Source organism: Ambystoma mexicanum, chromosome 10 (genome assembly GCF_040938575.1).
Source record: "Ambystoma mexicanum isolate Mex_15411 chromosome 10, UKY_AmexF1_1, whole genome shotgun sequence".
NCBI classification, from domain to species: domain Eukaryota; kingdom Metazoa; phylum Chordata; class Amphibia; order Caudata; family Ambystomatidae; genus Ambystoma; species Ambystoma mexicanum.
The window spans coordinates 1,499,402,760-1,499,422,501 of NC_090932.1; the positions used below are offsets into that span (position 1 = coordinate 1,499,402,760).

The 19,742-nt window shown below is 46.0% G+C and overlaps 1 protein-coding gene across 1 annotated transcript in view; it reads left to right on the forward strand.

Annotated features, from left to right (window-relative positions):
• HIP1R (huntingtin interacting protein 1 related) overlaps positions 1 to 19,742 on the forward strand; it is a 541,423-nt gene that overhangs the window by 327,546 nt on the left and 194,135 nt on the right. The window contains exons 12-17 of the mRNA XM_069619635.1: positions 3,852 to 3,913; positions 4,002 to 4,074; positions 11,797 to 11,980; positions 12,147 to 12,235; positions 17,236 to 17,352; positions 17,737 to 17,838. Of these exons, the coding sequence (XP_069475736.1) occupies positions 3,852 to 3,913; positions 4,002 to 4,074; positions 11,797 to 11,980; positions 12,147 to 12,235; positions 17,236 to 17,352; positions 17,737 to 17,838 (627 nt within the window). The remainder of the gene's footprint in view (positions 1 to 3,851; positions 3,914 to 4,001; positions 4,075 to 11,796; positions 11,981 to 12,146; positions 12,236 to 17,235; positions 17,353 to 17,736; positions 17,839 to 19,742) is intronic.

Here is a 19,742-nt window from a genome sequence, read left to right on the forward strand (position 1 = left end):
ACTTTTGGGAGCTAATTCTTTTTTTGTTGTCTCAATAACTTTCTGATTTTTTAACGTATCTTTACAAAACCTTGCAGTCTGGGGGTGGGCGCGAGTCCCTAATCACTTACAAAAATTTCCGTCAAATCTATTACTCAAATCAAATATTACCAATAGAATTTTGAAGGGTTCCTATGGGAGTCTGACTCACCTTAACTATAGGGTGGCTATTACCACCCTATTATATGTGTGTATATATATAAATATATAAATATATATATCTATCTATCTATCCCTGGGCCGATGAATACGCCTTTCATATTGGTCAATTTGTGGGCTATAAGAAACTGTATAGCTTGCAGTTTCATTATAGCCTGCAAATTTGGCCTTTGCTGGTTTTGTACCTGGGAAAGTCTAACACTAACAGTGCTTCTCCCCCCTCTAGTGGCCTTCTTTAAAATAAAATTTGCCTACAAATACCATGCTTTTTTCATTTTCTTTAAATGCAGGACGGCTGGGGGTCGCAGTGAAGTCAGTGAGGGACACCTTAACTTGTCCCTCACTCGCTGGGCCGGCCTCATCAGCAGCAGTGCCCTACACAAATTGGCACCCCCCCTCCCTGGGCTCCCCTGGTCGGGCAGGGGGGTGGGTGCAGGATGCACCACCTTTTCTTTTCCACCTCCCGGCTCTGGCGCCTCGCAAGGAGCGAATCACTGGAATAGGGTGTTCATGCTAATGCATGAATGCCCTATTCCAATGCAAACCGCCTCGCACTCGCGTCAGAGTGAGGAGGTAATCTTGTGAATAGGGTGCTGATGCAAAGCATCAGCACCCTATTTTTATTAAATGCGCCAGGCGTGGCAGGGGTTAATGGCGCCCTCGGGAGCACGGCGCCCTGAGCGGTCGCTTGGCCCGCCCTGCCCGAAGGCCGGCCCTGCTCACTCCCTCCCATTCTGTGAGCCTGAGCATGCACCTCAGGCTATGCTCCCTCACTTACCTTCCATAGGAAGAACACTTTTTGGGAGGCTTATGACTCGGTCCCCCCTGAACGAATCCTTGCGAAACTTTGCAAAGAAAGTAATAGGCCCGTCAGATCGATCCTGCAAAGTTTGGTGAGTTTACATTAAGGGCCGGGGGGCAAAGTTATAGGGGGGGCCCAAAATGTGTGTTTTATCCCATAGACACAATGGAAAAAAAATGTGCTCCCGTCTCGCTGGATGGATTTTCACCAGATTTGCAACAGGAGCGGTGGCTTGGTCCCGAAAGAATGCTTTTGTAAATGGTGTAAGTCCGTCGGGTAGTGTTTTTTTTTTTTTTTTTTAAACGACCAAGTTGGTAAAAAAATATTTGTGAGATATCTGTACGGTCTGCGGACGGGCATCCGATTGGTCTAGAGGCCGATGTGAGGTCAGTGGACATCGGACGCGCCTGCTGATTGGTCAATAAAACGCATGAGGTGCATTGAACTTCTACAAATGCCTGCCATGTTTGTTTCCGTGGACAGCTGCCAGTGTCTGCGAACATCGCTGTAAAAACATTAAAAAACACAATATTGCACTTGTCATACTAATGAAACAATCTCTTGAGAGGTGAGGGCTGATGAGGATGGGATGGGATATGCTTTAAAAAGCCTAAAAAGTGGCGTTTTTCTTTTCTGATGTCCACGAACATATTAGATGTTCGGAAGCATCTATGCTTATTTGTGCGTTAGAGAGTTGGTGAAAAGCAGTTTTTGGATGGTTTATAACTTTGCCGCCACTCAATGAAACTGCATGTAATTTCCGAATTTGTGATGTCATCTTTGATGTCATGGGTGTTAGTCTTAACAGTGCACAGGGGTGGCGCGAGTTGTGGTTGCTTAGCTTACCATAACTGGCTAATTTCTGAGGTTTTTCGGTTTTACTTGTAACTATGACGTCCCTTTTAACAACGTTTTTCCATTGAATTTCATAGGTTTTTATTAGTGCAACTTAACCATAACGTCCCTTATAACAATGTTTTTTCAATGATGCATATCGTGTTACAATCCCTACCCCTTAGTGTTTCCATTCCACACTCATAACTACTAATGTGTTTCCCGTTTCTTCTAGTCTTTACGGACGTGTGTATGTATTCGGTTAGGGCCAACCTCTGCCTCTGTTATTCCGTAGATGGCTTAAGGCCTACCTATAAATGCATGCATCTATGAATGTCTTGTTTCACAGAGAAATCTATCACTCCTGCTAATATGTCATGTTTGTTGCGTAGATCTATTAATGCTTGCTTTATCTAATTAACCCTATCGCTTACCATGCTCCCCATCTCTTGGGCCTACTCGCTTGCACCTATATCTGTGTGTTAGTGTCAAGGTGACTATTGGTGCATAATTGTTGGTTAATAGTTTCTGCTGTCTTTCTGCGCATCTAGGCTGTGTGTGTGTGTGTGTGTCTGTGTGTGTGTGTGTGTCTGTCTGTTGCTATTCTCCACTTCTCTCTCAGTGAAGCGATATGGTGGGAATGCCAGGGCGATCTGCTTGCAACCTGCACCTTGTCCCTGATGGACGCTCGGGCTTTATGGGTTTTCTTAGTTCATATTTCCTCTCACGTGTGGGATGTAAGATGTTCATCCCAACAATGGGAAGGAAAAGGTTTGAGAAAAAGGAGCCAGTAAGTGGCAGAATAGAGGGGAAAGTAGAATAAGGTAAAAGAAAAGTCACTAATATTCGTAGGGGTTCTGTGGTGGGTGCGCTTTTTTGTGAAATATTATGTAATTACTTCAATACGAGTCTGACTTCAGATGCTATGATCATGTGATGCAGGTTTTGTGGCAGGAAAAGTACAGGCAAGCTAGGGTTAGGAGTTCAAGGGCGGAGTCACGACCAGGCAAAGAAGGCAGGCCGTCCAACAGAGGCTCGGTGGATGTTGCACACCGAGCTGGTAAGCAGCAGAGCAGAGGAGACGAGGACGGCGGGACGTTACAGAGAGTGGTCAGGAGTGAAAGGTGGAGGGGAAAAGCTAGACCCTGCGTCCATGAGGAGCTGCTGGGCGAGCACGTGACTGGAAGATGTACGCTAGCGAGCAAACCCGGAGATGCGTTGACAGCGACGAAAACCAAGACTGGATATTGGAGAGAGGTTTGCAGGAACGGGCGAGCCACAAAGGCGGCCACTCGATGTAGGGGATGTCCAGAAGCACAACAGACTGGGCTCGTTTGAGAAAGTGGTTGAAAGGAGGACTAGTGGGACTTGAGTTTTATTACATGTGGCTGGCTATCTGGGAAAGACGCAATGAAGCCCGATTTAATACCCTGAGACTTGAAACACCTATCCTGACAAGTCCTCAGGGAGAAAGAAGCAACTTTGTCTAACCAACAAACTGAAAGTAGCGGTCCGCACCACCTGACAGACCATTTGAAAAATAAAGAAGTTTTGAACTCGGTTTCATTGTCTAGGTCCCCCTTCATTTGACACTTTGCTCAGGTGTGTGTGTATGTGCTATTGGCTTTTAACACCCAGGGTGTGGGGGGTAGGGGGCGCAGCCACTCGGCTTCCTTGTATCGCGGGCTTGAAACTGTTAATCTCAGCCTGCGTGCGTTCCATGGAACCTGAAGGCTGTTTCCCCCGCACTGCCATCTCCCCCCCCTACATTTTTCCCCCCAGGATTTGCTCGGGCGTTTAACTTGGGCCCCGGGCCGTTAACACCCGTGCCGTTAACACCCAATCCAGCGCTTGGAACAAGTGCTTAACGCTATATAATACAGCTCCATCAAGTATGAAGTTGTGTGCACACTGACCAATCCTCCCCCGATAAAAATGATGTAGTTGCATTGCTTTGGAATGTTCCAAGGTCTACCCAGAACTGACCATACCCAACACAAGTTTTTCTTTTCTGCAGGTGGTTGAAGATTTATTTGTGCAAAACTTTGGTCCGCCCAATGGGATGGTGAAGGATGACAGGTAAGCGAAGGAAGCGGTTGCGTGCACAAGTAGGAAGCGGTGGCTGTGCAGGAGACTCGTTGAACAATCCCTTTTTTGTGCCCTGCAGGGACTTCCAAATCGAGAACCTGAAGAGCGAAATTGAGATGCTCCGGGCCGAGCTAGAAAAAATGAAGTTGGAGGTAAAGTGACATTTCTGAAAACCAAAGATGGTGGCTGTGTCAGTGTTTATAAAATGTCATAATGGAAGACTCCAGCATGTGGCTGGCTTTATTTTTTATAATTGTGAAACGTAGGGAAAATGAGCAAATTCAGGGAGATCACTATGTGGAGCCATTGATCACAAAAATAATGAAAAGTCAATAGACAGAAGTAAATCAAAACTCCATTTATATATGTATTTATTTTGTAATTTGTATAGCGCCGCAACCCGGAGGCATCTGGGCGCTAATACTCATAAAAGACTATATTGAACTGTTTCAACACCTGATTTTAACATTAATTGCATATCGTTCTTTTTTTTTAGTAGCTGATGTAGTGTTTGCAGGAGTATTTTACTCATAACCCGAAGCTGCTTAAACCAATAGCAACAATTCTGAAAAGTGGAACATTATGGCAAAACATGGCAGTCTTTGTGTTTCCATCTGCGGCCTACTGTTTTGCTTCTAGGAGGTGTCTGATGCGATAACAGATTGCTTTGTGCATCCTTGTTGTTACTGAAAATAGCTGTGATGAATATACGCAGCGTAGATATGTTCACTTTTTGAGGCCAACTCGGCAAGTTAAGACCTTACCACCCAGTAACTCGGGTATGATGTTGAACGCGCTTCTCCATCGAGTGCTGTATAGCTTGCAGGTCACTAACTCGAATAGCTGTGAGTGGTTTTCCTGCATGTGTATAGTACAGAGGCAGTCTACTGTTGCTCTTCAGGTTACTGTCGTCCTCAAACTCAAGGCCATATGGCTCCACATGGAAGAGGCTTGAGCGGATACTCCCGGCTTTCATGGAAATTAGTCGTACATTTAATTCACCCGTCTGAATGGCCATGCTCTTCTCCTGAAATGTTTAGCAACTCTAGCTTTTATGTCTGGGAGCTTTGCCTAAAGAGTTTCTTCTTTAAAAGTTATTATGTTCTTTATTCAGAGCTGTTGCAGCTCAGGCATGCTTTGTTCTTTATCCAGAGCCGTTGCAGCTCGGGCATGCTTTGTTCTTAATTCACAGCCTTTGCAGCTCAGGCATGCTTTGTTCTTTAGCCTTTGCAGCTCAGGCATGGTTTGTTCTTTATTCAGAGCCATTGCAGCTCAGGCATGCTTTGTTCTTTATTCAGAGCCATTGCAGCTCAGGCATGCTTTGTTCTTTAGCCTTTGCAGCTCAGGCATGCTTTGTTCCTTATTCAGAGCCATTGCAGCTCGGGCATGCTTTGTTCTTTATTCAGAGCCATTGCAGCTCAGGCATGCTTTGTTCTTTAGCCTTTGCAGCTCAGGCATGCTTTGTTCTTTATTCAGAGCCATTGCAGCTCAGGCATGCTTTGTTCTTTAGCCTTTGCAGCTCAGGCATGCTTTGTTCTTTATTCAGAGCCATTGCAGCTCGGGCATGCTTTGTTCTTTATTCAGAGCCATTGCAGCTCAGGCATGCTTTGTTCTTTAGCCTTTGCAGCTCAGGCATGCTTTGTTCTTTATTCAGAGCCATTGCAGCTCAGGCATGCTTTGTTCTTTATTCAGAGCCATTACAGCTCAGGCATGCTTTGTTCTTTAGCCTTTGCAGCTCAGGCATGCTTTGTTCTTTATTCAGAACCATTGCAGCTCAGGCATGCTTTCTTTATTCAAAGCTGTTGCAGCTCAGGCATGCTTTGTTCTTAATCCAGTGCCGTCGCAGCTCGGGCATGCTTTGTTCTTTATTCAGAGCCGTTGCAGCTCGGGCATGCTTTGTTCTTTATTCAGCGCCCAGAGCCTTTGCAGCTCGGGCATGCTTTGTTCTAGCTCGGGCATGCTTTGCTCTTTACTCGGAGCCATTGCAGCTCGGGCATGCTTTGTTCTTTACTCAGAGCCGTTGCAGCTCAGGCATGCTTTCTTTATTCAGAGCTGTTGCAGCTCAGGCATGCTTTGTTCTTTATCCAGTGCCGTTGCAGCTCGGGCATGCTTTGTTCTTTATTCAGAGCCCAGAGCCTTTGCAGCTCGGGCATGCTTTGTTCTAGCTCGGGCATGCTTTGCTCTTTACTCGGAGCCATTGCAGCTCGGGCATGCTTTGTTCTTTATTCAGAGCCTTTGCAGCTCGGGCGTGCTTTGTTCTAGCTCAGGCATGCTTTGCTCTTTATTCAGAGCCATTGCAGCTCGGGCATGCTTTGCTCTTTATTCAGAGCCATTGCAGCTCGGGCATGCTTTGCTCTTTATTCAGAGCCATTGCAGCTCGGGCATGCTTTGTTCTTTATGCAGAGCCTTTGCAGCTCAGGCATGCTTTGTTCTTTATACTTTATTTATTTAGAGCCATTGCAGCTCGGGCATGCTTTCTTTATTCAGAGCCCAGAGCCTTTACAGCTCAGGCATGCTTTGTTCTTTATTCAGAGCCATTGCAGGTCGGGCATGCTTTGCTCTTTATTCAGAGCCTTTGCAGCTCGGGCGTGCTTTGTTCTAGCTCAGGCATGCTTTGCTCTTTATTCAGAGCCATTGCAGCTCGGGCATGCTTTGCTCTTTATTCAGAGCCCAGAGCCTTTGCAGCTCGGGCATGCTTTGCTCTTTATTCAGAGCCATTGCAGCTCGGGCATGCTTTGCTCTTTATTCAGAGCCATTGCAGCTCGGGCATGCTTTGCTCTTTATTCAGAGCCATTGCAGCTCGGGCATGCTTTGTTCTTTACTCGGTGTCTTTGCAGCTCGGGCATCCTTTCTGTATTCAGAGCTTTTGCAGCTCGGGCATGCTTTCTGTATTCAGAGCGTTTGCAGCTCGGGCATGCTTTGTTCTTTATACTTTATTTATTCAGAGCCATTGCAGCTTGGGCATGCTTTGCTCTTTATTCAGAGCCTTTGCAGCTCGGGCATGCTTTGCTCTTTATTCAGAGCCATTGCAGCTCGGGCATGCTTTGTTCTTTACTCGGAGCCTTTGCAGCTCGGGCATGCTTTCTGTATTCAGAGCTTTTGCAGCTCAGGCATGCTTTGTTCTTTACTCAGAGCCTTTGCAGCTCGGGCATGCTTTCTGTATTCAGAGCTTTTGCAGCTCAGGCATGCTTTGTTCTTTACTCAGAGCCTTTGCAGCTCGGGCATGCTTTCTGTATTCAGAGCTTTTGCAGCTCAGGCATGCTGTCTGTATTCAGAGCTTTTGCAGCTCAGGCATGCTTTGCTCTTTACTCAGAGCCTTTGCAGCTCAGGCATGCTTTCTGGTGCATGTTATTTGCCCTCCAGGCCTGTGCTCAGTCTCACTGTGGGTTTTGAGGCTCCTCTAATCTCTAGCAGTGTCTTTATTAAAGAACATCTGTTTCTGGAGTATAGCTTGCATTTTATTTGGGCACCAAGTGCTGCCATTCTGTTAGGGAAACCAGAAAGACGACCTTCTTTAAGCTACAGATTTGAAAAAAGATCCCCTTTAAGGAGCTTTATGGCCATGCTTTCCTGACTAGATCTTGGTCTTTAATTAATCCATCTTTTATAACGCTCTAATACCGGAGACCAGTCTCCAAGTGCAGGGTCGGGAATCAAACCTGTGTTGCTCTGGGTTGTCTTGCTTCAAAGACAAACACGTTGCCCCAGAGCTATCCTTCAGGCCCTTGCAGAGAGCCCAATATTTCTGAACTTTTCTTTGAAATCTTTTTCCCCCACAGATGTTTAAATAGTGTACTCTGTTTTTCTGGCCCTTAAAAGGAGCCAACAATCGCCCTTTTTATTATCCTCTGCCAACCACGCAACTCCTCAAATTTGCTGGCGGTGCCACACACAGATGGGTGGTTCTGACTCAGCATTTCATCCATTCATAATTGATGACATGACTTTCAATTTTGTGTGGCCATAATAACTATGATGGCCTACTGGCTAAATGTTTTTTGATGGCTAGAGATTCTGTAAGTTAAATGATGGTATGCATTTTGGTAAATCAGTGGTGGATTGGGGGGTCCTATGAAACGGTTTCTAGGGGTGCAGAAGGAGGAGACTGACACACAGCTGTCATGTTGATGGCTATATACCTTTAGTAGCCGAAAAAATAAAGAGAACTCCTAACTTTCCAGATCTCTAAGAGGGGGTTCCCTGCCTCAACTAAAGGACTAAGGGTTCTGTCAGAATGTCTGTGTAAATCAATAGTCCACAGTCCTGTGTCATAAACCCTACTTCTGTCCCTTATGCTTAAAACTAAACTAGAAAGAAAGTACACCTTTTTGGTCCGGCCAAATTACCCCCTTCTGGACCGGGGATACAAGTTCACTTTCAGGCTTTAACTTCTTCCTGGGGGAATGGCTCCCTTCCTCGGGTCATCATTTTCCTCCCAACACAAAAGACAAAGTTCCAGCACTTCTCTTTGGCAGGCAGACTGCTCATCTTTTAGCACTTTCTATCAGAAAGTCGTTTCAGCTTTGGTTACCACACGAATGACTCCCTTCTACTGGTATCTGGAATGTACAGTTCAATACCACCAGGGCGGAATGAATACCTTCCCCTGGCCTCTCTTTCACTTTGGTTTCACAATTTGAGGGTCTCAGACTCTAGGCTTCCCTGTCTCCAGACCTCAGCACACCTAGTTGCCTCTCCTGCCAAGTAATGCCACGAGAAAGATGCTTTGTACTTTTCATCCCTTATGGGTGCGGGTCTTAGAGCCGCATTTCTCTACTGCGTTTGGTCCTCTTAATGTTTTCTTCTCCCCCAGGGGCTTCCTCCTCCTCCCTGCTCTGTGGGTTAAGAGTCTTCCATGACTCTTTTGTACCCCCACCAACCGTCCCGACAACCCCTGTACCTTTAGGGTTTGCATCTGGTGTGCTCTGGTCAGTCTCGGGTTCTTCTGATTTCTGTTTCGAGTTTCTTCTGGCTTCTCCCGCTCTTCGTTGTGCTATGGCGGATCTGCAGTATTTGGTTCCTCGCAGAATACGCATCTTCACTTGACTGCATGGTCCAGGTGCATTGCATGCCTGGACCTCCGCCTCTCCAGTTTTCTGGTCGGTCCATCCATGGCAGACCGGATAGGTATGCCTTTGCCTGCCCGCTAGTCCCCCCGGTCAGCAGCCTCTTCTATTTTCCACGCCGGGCGACTCCTAAGCTTGTGGTTCCTACAGGGAGGACTTGACCACATGGTAAGTCCTTCTTTCATTTTTATTGGAAGCAAAGACTAGACTGTTCCTTCAAGTTCTCATCATTCCTCTTCCTTGTTCCGCACCTCCTCGTCCCAGTACTTGTTAGGTAAGTCTCTGTTAGGTGGTAGTCCCTGCTCTACCTCGTCTCAGGTTTTAGGTTTTTCGAAAATTAGACATACATTGATATTTTATTTGTATCGCGCTCGCACACAAGTGTTTCAGAGCGCGAGCACCATGTCCCATACTACATGGCAGTATGGGATATGGAGTTGGGTTTCATGGGACAGGAAGGTGTACAAGGTGTGGGTGGAGGGTTAGTATATTCTCTGTTCTCCCTAGATGTCTGTCCTTAACCCCAGAGGGGAGTCTCTCCCCCATGAGATCCTCCTGCTGTGCACCACCCCAGGGGGATTATTGGGTAGCGGCCTCCCTCCATGGCCTCATGGGAAGGGGCTCCCCTTGGGGAGAAGTGACGACATTTCATCACAGGTTCTTGTGGTCGGATCAGTTATAGTAATTCACTGGTGGATGAGATCAGCATTGTCTGTCTGGTGGATGAAATCGGCAGAGTTTAGGATTGGATGGGCTGTGGGAATTTACTGATGGATGACATTGGTTTTCTCATGATATCATCACCTTTGGTAACTCTGGTGGATGAGCTCAGCTGTTTTTGTGGTGTGATCAGGTATATCCACTGGTGGATGGGAGCAGAAGTTATGTTCATTTACAGGCGGGTGAGGTCGTTTTTTTTGACTGGATGAGTTTTGTTAATTCAACGGTGTATGCCAATAGCAGTTCTCATGAATCAAATGTTATAGTAATTCACTGGCGGTCAGATTGTCCGAGCCCAGGATGACATGAGTTAGCAAATGATGGCAGTTCAGTTGTGGTGGTGGCAATTCATGAGCTGGGTGAAGTTGAGATTAATTTGGTGGTGGGTGGCAGTGCCTGTTCTCTGTTTCTGTATATTAACTCATTGCTGTATGGATTCGGCAGAGCCCAGAATTGGGAGAGTACCAATTGATAACCTATGGGAGGGATGGAATCAACCAATCCTAGGATGGGAATGACTTATGGTGATATAATAGTGAATGGACTAGATGTTCTCAGGACTGAATGAGCGTTGTGTATATGCTCGATCGAAATGATAAACGGTGGTTGTTCACTGAGTAGTTAGCAATGCTAATGGAAGACATCGTACTGGCTTATTGGCTCTTCGGACCTCTGCAGAGAATGAGAGCTGGCATTGCACCGTCATATGATGGTTGACAAAGGCAGAGGCCAATTGCAAAGGGGTCATTCATTCCTTATGTACTGGAGGAGACCCAGAGGAGGCAGCATGGTTCCAGCAATGGACAAAGGGCTAACAACTCCAACCTCGTTCATGTTGTACTCGCGCTTCTGCAAACCCCTCCACACCAATCAAATGTGCCCCTATTGATTCTCGACCGCAGTCTGGATAACCATTGCAGAGCAAGGGTCAACAAAATGGTAACCATGTATTCATGCTCAAGGTTTTTCATGGGATATTTGGCTTATTAGCATGGCCTCATTGTGCACGATTTTGCCAAAGATTGAAAGGTCCCTGTCAATATATGTCTGTACGAGTTTAGAGTACATATCAGTGCGCCAGTAATCGCATCTCAGGTGGAAAATATCTCCATTTCCTGATCCAACACTGCACTTTGATCTTGATCTAAATGCATTAGTAAACGCTTCTGATTGCCAAGTTCACCCCCTTCAGGAAGCAATAATGGTATGTACCACGTACCATAATCTGAACCGGAAGCCATACCAAACTTCAAGCCCCATGCCAAATTGCCTGGTCATCAGAAAAAAACGCCCTGGCACGTCCCTGAAGAGAGTTTAGTTCAGCCGCACATCTCAGTACGAATACCCAATGCTACGATCGTAGTACTCCACTCGGAGCATGTGTGGGATTCCTGACAATAAGACCTCTTTGTTTTAACTGGATCTATGTGATCACCGCAACCACACACAATTGCGACGGCTGAAAAAGCCAACTTTTTTCTTTTTATTAAACTCCCTTTCTACCACAGAGATCCCTGCACCCCTCCCATATGACTATAATATCCCATACCCCCCACACATATATGTGGTGGAAAGGGGGTGTTTAAAAAAAAAAAATCAGCCATTTCGGTCGTCGCAATTGTGAGGGTGACATTTTGGGCCATTTACGTTTTAACGAGCATATTTAGCCCAGAAGCTGACATGGTAGTAAGGATGGTAGGTTTGAACAAAACCCAACCCTTGATCTAAGATCATGTAGCGCTTTGCTGGAAATGTTGATTTTCATTTAATGGATTTGAAACCTGCCTTATCCAAGTCTGCACCATCCATCCTCCCTTGGAAATATGTAATGATGCATATTTTGGGACAGAGAGGTTCTTTACTGTGATGTTTATTTCTATATTTGAATCATTTCTTTTTAGTAGTTTTTTTGTCCTCTTATTGTCGTTGAAATGCAACTGACTTTACTGGCCTCCTGCACTGAGCTTCAGTGTCTTTGTGTCATCCCTTGTTTAAAAACAGCTCTGAATGAGGAACTGGTGAGTGCATTTGTTCCCATTCGCCACCCATATTCTGCTCTGTTCCATTTCTTCCACTCGTTCCCTACAGGCTCAGAGGTACATCACGCAATTAAAGGGCCAAATCAACAGTCTGGAGGCGGAGCTGGAGGAGCAGCGCAAGCAGAAGCAGAAAGCTCTGGTGGACAACGAGCACCTCCGTGATGAGTTGGAGAACCTGAAGAAACTGAGGCTGGAGAACGAGAAAACCCAGGTGCTCTACACCGAGGCAGAAAGTAGGTAGCGCACAACACCCTCCGTGTCATGCCAGTTCATAGCGATAAGTTGCCTTTAGTGTGCTATGTCTGGCCCCCTCTCATAAAACATGAATCTGATATACTTTTGTTTCATGGCCATATGTTGTAAAAATCGCCCACTGTTTGTGCTCTTTTGTTCCAACAGAGAAGGTGCAGGCAACAGAAGTGCGTTATAACAAATTGAAAGAGAAACACGGCGAGCTGATAAAAACCCATGCAGGGCTTCTGAGGAAGGTGAGAGGGGCCACTACTGTGACCAGGCAGATGCCAGCCTGTTTATGAGACTGACATCCCATCTCTATGGAGGTGTAAGGCTTAGCACCTGGACGTTGACAAACTCCCCTTCATTGGCCGTTTACTTAGGATCTTTAAATATTGTCTTTGTAATTCTGTAGTTGTGACATCACAACTGTCCAATTATTTAACTCTCTAGGTGGAACTTCACAGCTGCCCTGTTGAAGTATAGAAACTTCCTGTTTTGATATCCGAATATTGGAGCCCTTCGTGTCAGATCTTACATTGAAAGAAATGGCACCTTGGCCCTTCGTGTCAGATCTTACATTGGAAGAAATGGCACCTTGGCCCTTCGTGTCAGATCTTACATTGGAAGAAATGGCACCTTGGCCCTTCGTGTCAGATCTTACATTGGAAGAAATGGCACCTTGGGTGAGCTCGTTGACTCGCAGACAGCTGCCCCTTTGAAAAGCGAATGAGACTTTCAAAACACTGCAAGTTTTCACATGAAGAATATCTTTTCTCGTGTGAGACTTGAGCAGGATTCAATGAATATAGAACAGTGTACCCCAGATAGTGTCTTAGAAGGAATGTAAAAACAAGCAGATGAAATCCAAGAGTTTTGGCTTTTCTAAAAGAGAACTACTTAATTTAGCTCTGCCGGCCTTCTCTCAGATCCCAGGCAGAGAGACCTGGGAGGCGGCCAGCACCGCTACAGGAGAAGAGTGTAGACTCCCAGTACTCCCCAGTTCCCTCTCCTGTAGCATTGGTATTAGGTCTTTAGCTCGCCCCCAACTGTTTGTTGAGGGAACTGATAGTCATTAAGTGGTTGCCAGTTTGGAGTGGTACACACTTTAAAAAGGTCGACCCGTTCATTGGATCGACTGCTTGATGAGCAGAGACCCAACCTACAAAGTGAGGATGGGCCTGGGGTGTGAGGGGTTGGGGGCACATGCATGTGAGATGGTTGTAAGGTTAGGAGGGGGCTGGGTTGGGTGGGGGAATGCATGGTGGGGGGTATGCTTGTAATGTGGGGAGAGGGCAGGGCTCCAGGAGGGGATGGGGTATTGGTGGTTTATAGGGAGTGAGTAATTGCAAGGGTGAAAGGGGAATGAGGAGTTGGGGGGACGGTGCAGCAAAGGGATAGTGGGTTGCAGTGTCTGGGTGAAGCGATGGTGCTATGAAAGGCTGGGGTTCGGAAGTGGACCCCCCTGAAAGAGAGAACACAAGGTCTTGTGGGAGAGGTAATGGGGAAGAAGGGGAGGCGGAGGATTCGTTTTTTGCGAGGGCTTCGAACAGTTGCACATGTCAACAACCTGGGGTCGCCAAACGTGAAACTGCTCTTTGGCAATATCAGGCGGCGAACAGTGTGGGAGGGGCAAGCAGCTGGAGGTAGATGCATCCACACAGCCATGGCAGTTCAGTTTTCACAGTCTGCAGCATTGTACAATATATATACCTGTAATAATGTACTTGACTCGCCCTGTAAGCGCCGCAGAAGGGCACAAACGAATGGCCACCTACGAGGCAAAACTGCGTGGTTTGCTTTGTGGTGCTTCGCTGCCATTTGTGAGCCAAACCTATCTAGCCTAAGGACACCTGTCCTTATTGTGGCCTCAGCGTTGCCCCCCCTTCCTGTACACTCCCTACCAATAGTTTCACTTCACTGTGTACCAATGAGAATCAACCTGGACTGCTGCCTCTATGACGCACATGGCTGGCTGCGACCCGCTGCTTTATATATGGCACAGAACCCCTCAGTTACTTTTCAAATCTGCACATTGCATAGTTACTGTAGGTGTACACTATTCTATATATGATGCATTTTATTTTCTTAAACATTTTTATTAGCTGAGAAACACATCCATCAAAATACAGTGAATTTCCCATAAGGTGATCCACGCTCAGGAGTCACGTTTCTCCAGACCCCACACATAAAATGTTCTTTTTTCATTACCCAAGAAAAAAAAACTCTGAACAGCTCTTAACTATCTCTAGATGAAGTTTCTCATCTGATTTAGCAAGGCTTGGCTGGTGGCCAAGTTCTCTGTGCAATAGGGTACAGCCTCCATTAGTACTGTCCCATTCCAGGGACAGTAGGGGCTGGCGAATGGAAGACTATCTTAGAGACCTGGGGACTAAGCATCAGGGTTGAGGCTGAGATTGGTCGTTTCATGGAGGAGATGGGGGGAAAGGGAGGGGACGCCGGGAGAGAGGTGGGACATATTTAAAACTGGGATCAAGAATTGCCTAATAGCAGCATCTAAGAGACTGAGGGAGGAGGGGCAGGTGGCAGAGCAGGATCTGGAGAAAGAGATTCGAGAGTTGGAAGCTGCCCATAAAGTGAAGGCCACGAACAAGGTGGCCAGGCAACTAGCTCAAGCGAGGAGGCAACTCAAACAGTTGATCAAACAGTTGATTGGTAGATCAGTAGGAAGCACCCTCTTGAGGAGTAGACGGACATTCTATGAGCAGGCACGGCACTGGCAAGGCAATTAAGGACTAGGGAGCAGAGAGCATTTATAGCTAACTTGGAGGATGGGGCGGTGGGATAGTGGGGGCGGAGAGGCATAAACGCAGGGTGATCCTGGAATTCTTTGCCGGTCTCTAGGAGGAGGAGCCATGCGATGGGAAGGCACAACGAGTGTACTTGGAGGATTGATCGGGCCGCAGCTGTCCTCTGAACAAAGAGACCAGCTAGAGGAGCCTATAACATGGGAGAGGTGCAGTAGGCGGTAGCGAGGTTAAAAGCACACAAATGCCCGGGTGAGGACGGGCTGACAGAGACGTTCTATACATCGTTTAAACAATCACTGGCTAAGGGGCTGGCAGAGGTCTTTAACGACTTTTGAGAAAGGGGCAAGATCGCATCATACATGGAAATGGCGCACTTTACCCTCATCCTGAAGCCGGGGAAGAACCTGCAGCTGAGCTCCTCATACTGGCCGATCGCACTTATTAATATAGATGCCAAACTGTATACGAGGGTGCTGGCGGCTCGGTTGGAAAGGGTGCTCCCGGGCTTGATAGTGCCAGTCCGGGTTCATTCAGGGGCGGAACGCATTAGATAATGTGAGCAGGGTTATGCACTTAATCGACAAGGCTGTGACGGGGGAGATCTACACCCACCTGCCTGTTAATGCTTGACGCAGAGAAGGCGTTCGGATAGAGTAAACTGGGAGTCCATGAGCCAAACGTTGAGTAGGGTGGGGCCAAAGTTTCTAAGAATGTTCCAGGCCAATTACCAGATGCCACTGGCAAGGGTTAAAGTAAATGGGTACTGACAAATCCATTCTCGATAAGAAGAGGAAGTAAACAGGGGTGCTCGATATCACCTTTGCTCTTTGTGCGAGTGATGGATCCTTTTGCGCATCGAATTTGGGAGAACGGGGGGGATACAAAGGGTCAAGTGGGTGAACTCCCATCATAAAATTGGCCTATTTGCTGATGATGTGGTTCTTATGGTCACCAAGCCGGAAATATCGCTACCAGCAGTAACAGGGGAGATACAGTTCAAGGTGAACTATATCAAGTCAGAAATATTGAACCTCTCAGTAGGGGGAGAAGAACAGAAATGCTTAGAGAAGGACACCCCGTTCAGGTAGGCGGCGGACACGGTTAGATATTTGGGGGGTAAATCTGACTGCAGCTGTAACTCAGATAGTTGGGGTGAACTATACGCCAGACTTTGCAAGGTGGAGGGGGCTATATGTGTCGTGGCTAGGTAGAATTGCCATTTGTAAAAATTAACATCCTCCCTCGACTGTTATATTTATTTCAAGCGATCCCATTGGCAATCCCGAGGAAGATGATGGAGGTTCAGGAAGTCATAATCGGTTTTGTATGGAATGGGAAGAAACCCTGCACTGGAAGGAAGGTCTTATTCGGAGTGAAAGGGCAGAGGCGAGTGGGGTTGCCCCAGTGTGAAGAAATACTTCCAAGCAGCACAGATTAGGGCTCTGGCAAAGTGGGGGAGGGAAAACAACCAAAAACACTGGGTGGCAATGGAACAGGCTGTGGTGGGAGAATATCTCCGGAAAATACCCTGAATGAGGAGAGGGGACAGACCAGGAGGTCTAATGGAGAATCCAATCACAAAAGACACCCTGGTGGTCTGGGATACGGTGAACAGGCGGTTCAGCTTAGCGCTGTGGCCGTTGCCTTGGACCACAATCTTTCAGAACCCTGCATTCCCACCGGGAATGGATCACAGTAGATGTAAACGTTGTATAGCGGAAGGGTTAAGGGAGATTGGAGACCTAGTACTGGGAAACTCAAAACATTTGATAACTACGGGGTGTAGTATGACTTGGGAAGCGAGGACCGCTACGCCTATCAGGGTTTATAGTGATATTTTCGAATGCCATAGTTTCGAATGGCAAAGATTCGAATTAAAATGCGTCGAAAAAATGCATTTTCTTTTTTTTTTAATCCCCCAACCCGTTTTTTTTTATTTTACCCCTTAACAGCCATTTGCGTAAAAAAAAGCCTTACCTACAATAAATTAATTTTTTCGATGCAAGTTTTCCGAAACTTTTGTTTAAAACACTCGGATTGCTACCAGAGGAGGAGGAATCAGCCAGGGAGGGGAGGATACAGGAGAAGGGACACCTCTAGACTCTTGGGGTGTGGGGGTTGAAGTAGTTATTGTTGGGCACATTGGTTGATGGAGGGATCATTTGGAGGACATTCTGCTTATATGTGAATGTACTTATGTATAATCTTTTGCTAATAACAATTTGGTTGGAAAAAATGAATGCAGAGCTTTGGAAAAGTTCCTCCTCCTGGTGGTGACTGGCTGCCCTTTCCTTGCTATATTATGAAGGGAGCACTTGGATATCTTGTAAACGCGTCTGGCTGCTTCAGCAGCCTTGGCCGTTAATGTGCTTCTACTTTCCACCACTCCGGCTAGGTGCATGTTGAATAGAATTTTAAAGTTCTGAATTTGAAAAAGACCTGGGTTTCAAGTAACCAAAATGACTTGTTTGCCTTTATATTAGAATGCGGATACATCCAAACAGCTGACTGTGACTCAGCAGAATCAAGAGGAAGTGGCCCGCATCAAAGAGCAGCTGGAATTCCAAATGGACCAAGTGAAGCGTGAATCGGAAATGAAGGTGTGTTGAGGACCAGGTGTAAAGGATGGAGATCTTTGCAAAAGTCAACACAACTCAAGAATCACTGATTGCTGATGTCATACTAAGGCTGCGTATTGTATTTGTTGTCATCCGAGTATTCATCGACATCAATTTCTTTTTAAATCGATTTGGGTTTCCATTCACTTTACCATACAAGCAATTTCCATCATGGACGCCTATGTTCATCCATCCAGCGTCTGTCTGCCTCATGTGGTGGCGGAGCGGAGAAGTTACCTTCTAACCAGCAAACACCTTTCTAGTAATATTCCTGGGCTGCTTCACTTCCTGTTCTTAGATTGTGCAGTATTGATTGTATCTCCTGTTTCATTGATTTGTTGGTGTGTTGTTTTTCTCCTTGGACAGTTGGAGGATCAGAGCTTCCAATTGGAGCAGCTGAAACAAGACCTGGAGTCCAGGGTCGCAGAGCTGGGTCGCTTGCAGCAGACTCTGAGCAGCTCAGAGCAGGTACGTGCGATGTTTGCCTCATCCACCAAGCGCCATGGCCAGATGTTGTTCGAATGACCGCTGTTTCAAGTTTGCATCCATGGGTGTCATGCCAGTTTTTTTTGGGGGGGGGGGGGGGGGGGGAACACTCCTTGAGTTGATGCAACATATTCTGAGTCAGCATTAAATATAAGGAAGTGATTTTATTTAGGAGTGCCCTATTTAAAGGGCATTGAGTCGGTCTGCAGCATTCCGCGCTTCACAGTGACCCCAAATTAAAGTAAACAACTTGTGGTTTGCACAAATCGTTTTCGGGGAGATTTATAAAGAAGTGTCCCAGATCACCTACATGCGTTGGAAATGCATGAAATATTGGAAAGTATCTCTTATGTGACTTGAACACGTAACAAAAAGTGATGTATTGAAATGAAGTGGAGAATTGACATAGACCTAGAGAGGCATGAATATTGAAATTGTACCTAGATAAGTACTTCAATGATCAAGGAAATGGGTCCTTAATTTTTATGAAAGAGATCACTGGGAGTTCTTTTTTTGTAATATTAATCCAATGGTGTTTTGAGATTGTGGTTACTGCAAACTTCTGTATGATGGTGTTAACCAATGACACATTTACATAAAATAAAAGGGAGCAGTGCAAGTGAAGGGTATCTGGTCTTTCCATCTAATGCCATTCCATCACATTTTTTCCATCTAAAAACTTTGCATCTAATGCATCTTTTTTGGGGGGTAAAGGGTTCATTTTTGTTTAGGTGCATTATAAAGGGTAAAAAACAAGGGTTGGGGGGGGGGGACCCCTCAAAACAAAAAAAATAAAAAATAAAAAAAATGCATTAGATGCAATGGCATTAGATGGAAAGACCATAAACCAAGTGAAGTAATGTTTATAATAAATACTAGGTATCATACTGCATTTGCATTGTATTTAATCATTGCAGTACCCGCTTGGCTCAGATCATAAAACCAATGTAACATACTAAATGTCTACATTTATATTTAGCAATGGGAAGCCTTTTCTTTATCATCAGTGTTTATTAAAGATATTGCATAAACAACATTTGTAAAAACACAAATATAAAAATATTATCAAGCAACAAAACAGTGACCTAACTGAATTGGAATACAAATTAAAAAGATACCGTCCATCCTGAGCCCCAAAAAACATAGAGGTGTTACTCAGCCCAAAGACCAGCCTAATTAGATTGCATGCCTACATTTATTTTAATTGTATTTATTGTTTGCTTGTTAAGCACTTATGCAGGAAGCGAATACTGTTTCAAAGCAACCACAGGGCAACAGGAAGGGAACACGAGAAAGAAACGCAATGCTATGCAAAGTAATATAAAATACAGTGAGGGAAGAACAACAGACACACCTACCATGCCTTATGAGTATTCAGAACATGCAAGTGCATGAATGATGAGGGCACTGGGGGTAAGTGCTGGGGTGTCCGTGCTCGTGAGTGAGAACCAGAAGACGTGCCAGGTATGCAAAGTGCTACACAGCATGGAGCTGCTTTGGGTGGCAAAGTGCGAGCCTCCAGGGCGGAGGGTGTGCAGAAGTAAGTGCTGGAGGCAGACAGAAGCTAGTTGATTGGGAGTGAGAGGTAAAGGCCCCTAAGGATGCATAAGGGCCCTGCACACTGTAAAGACTGGTAGGGGGCGTCTGTACTTCCGCTCTCTATATGGTAAAGGAGAGGCACAGCGGACCCCAGCCATGTTTCTCTATAGGGTAGCAATGGACGAGCAATCAAGGCCTAGCTTCTCAGGAGGTGATGCAGGCTGGTTCTTAAGTACAGTGTAGTCCCCGAACCCCCGCAAAGGAATGTCCACACACTGTATTACTGAAAACAGTCTTTATATAATTAATATTCAAAGGTATGTACACAATCACAAAACGCACTTTGT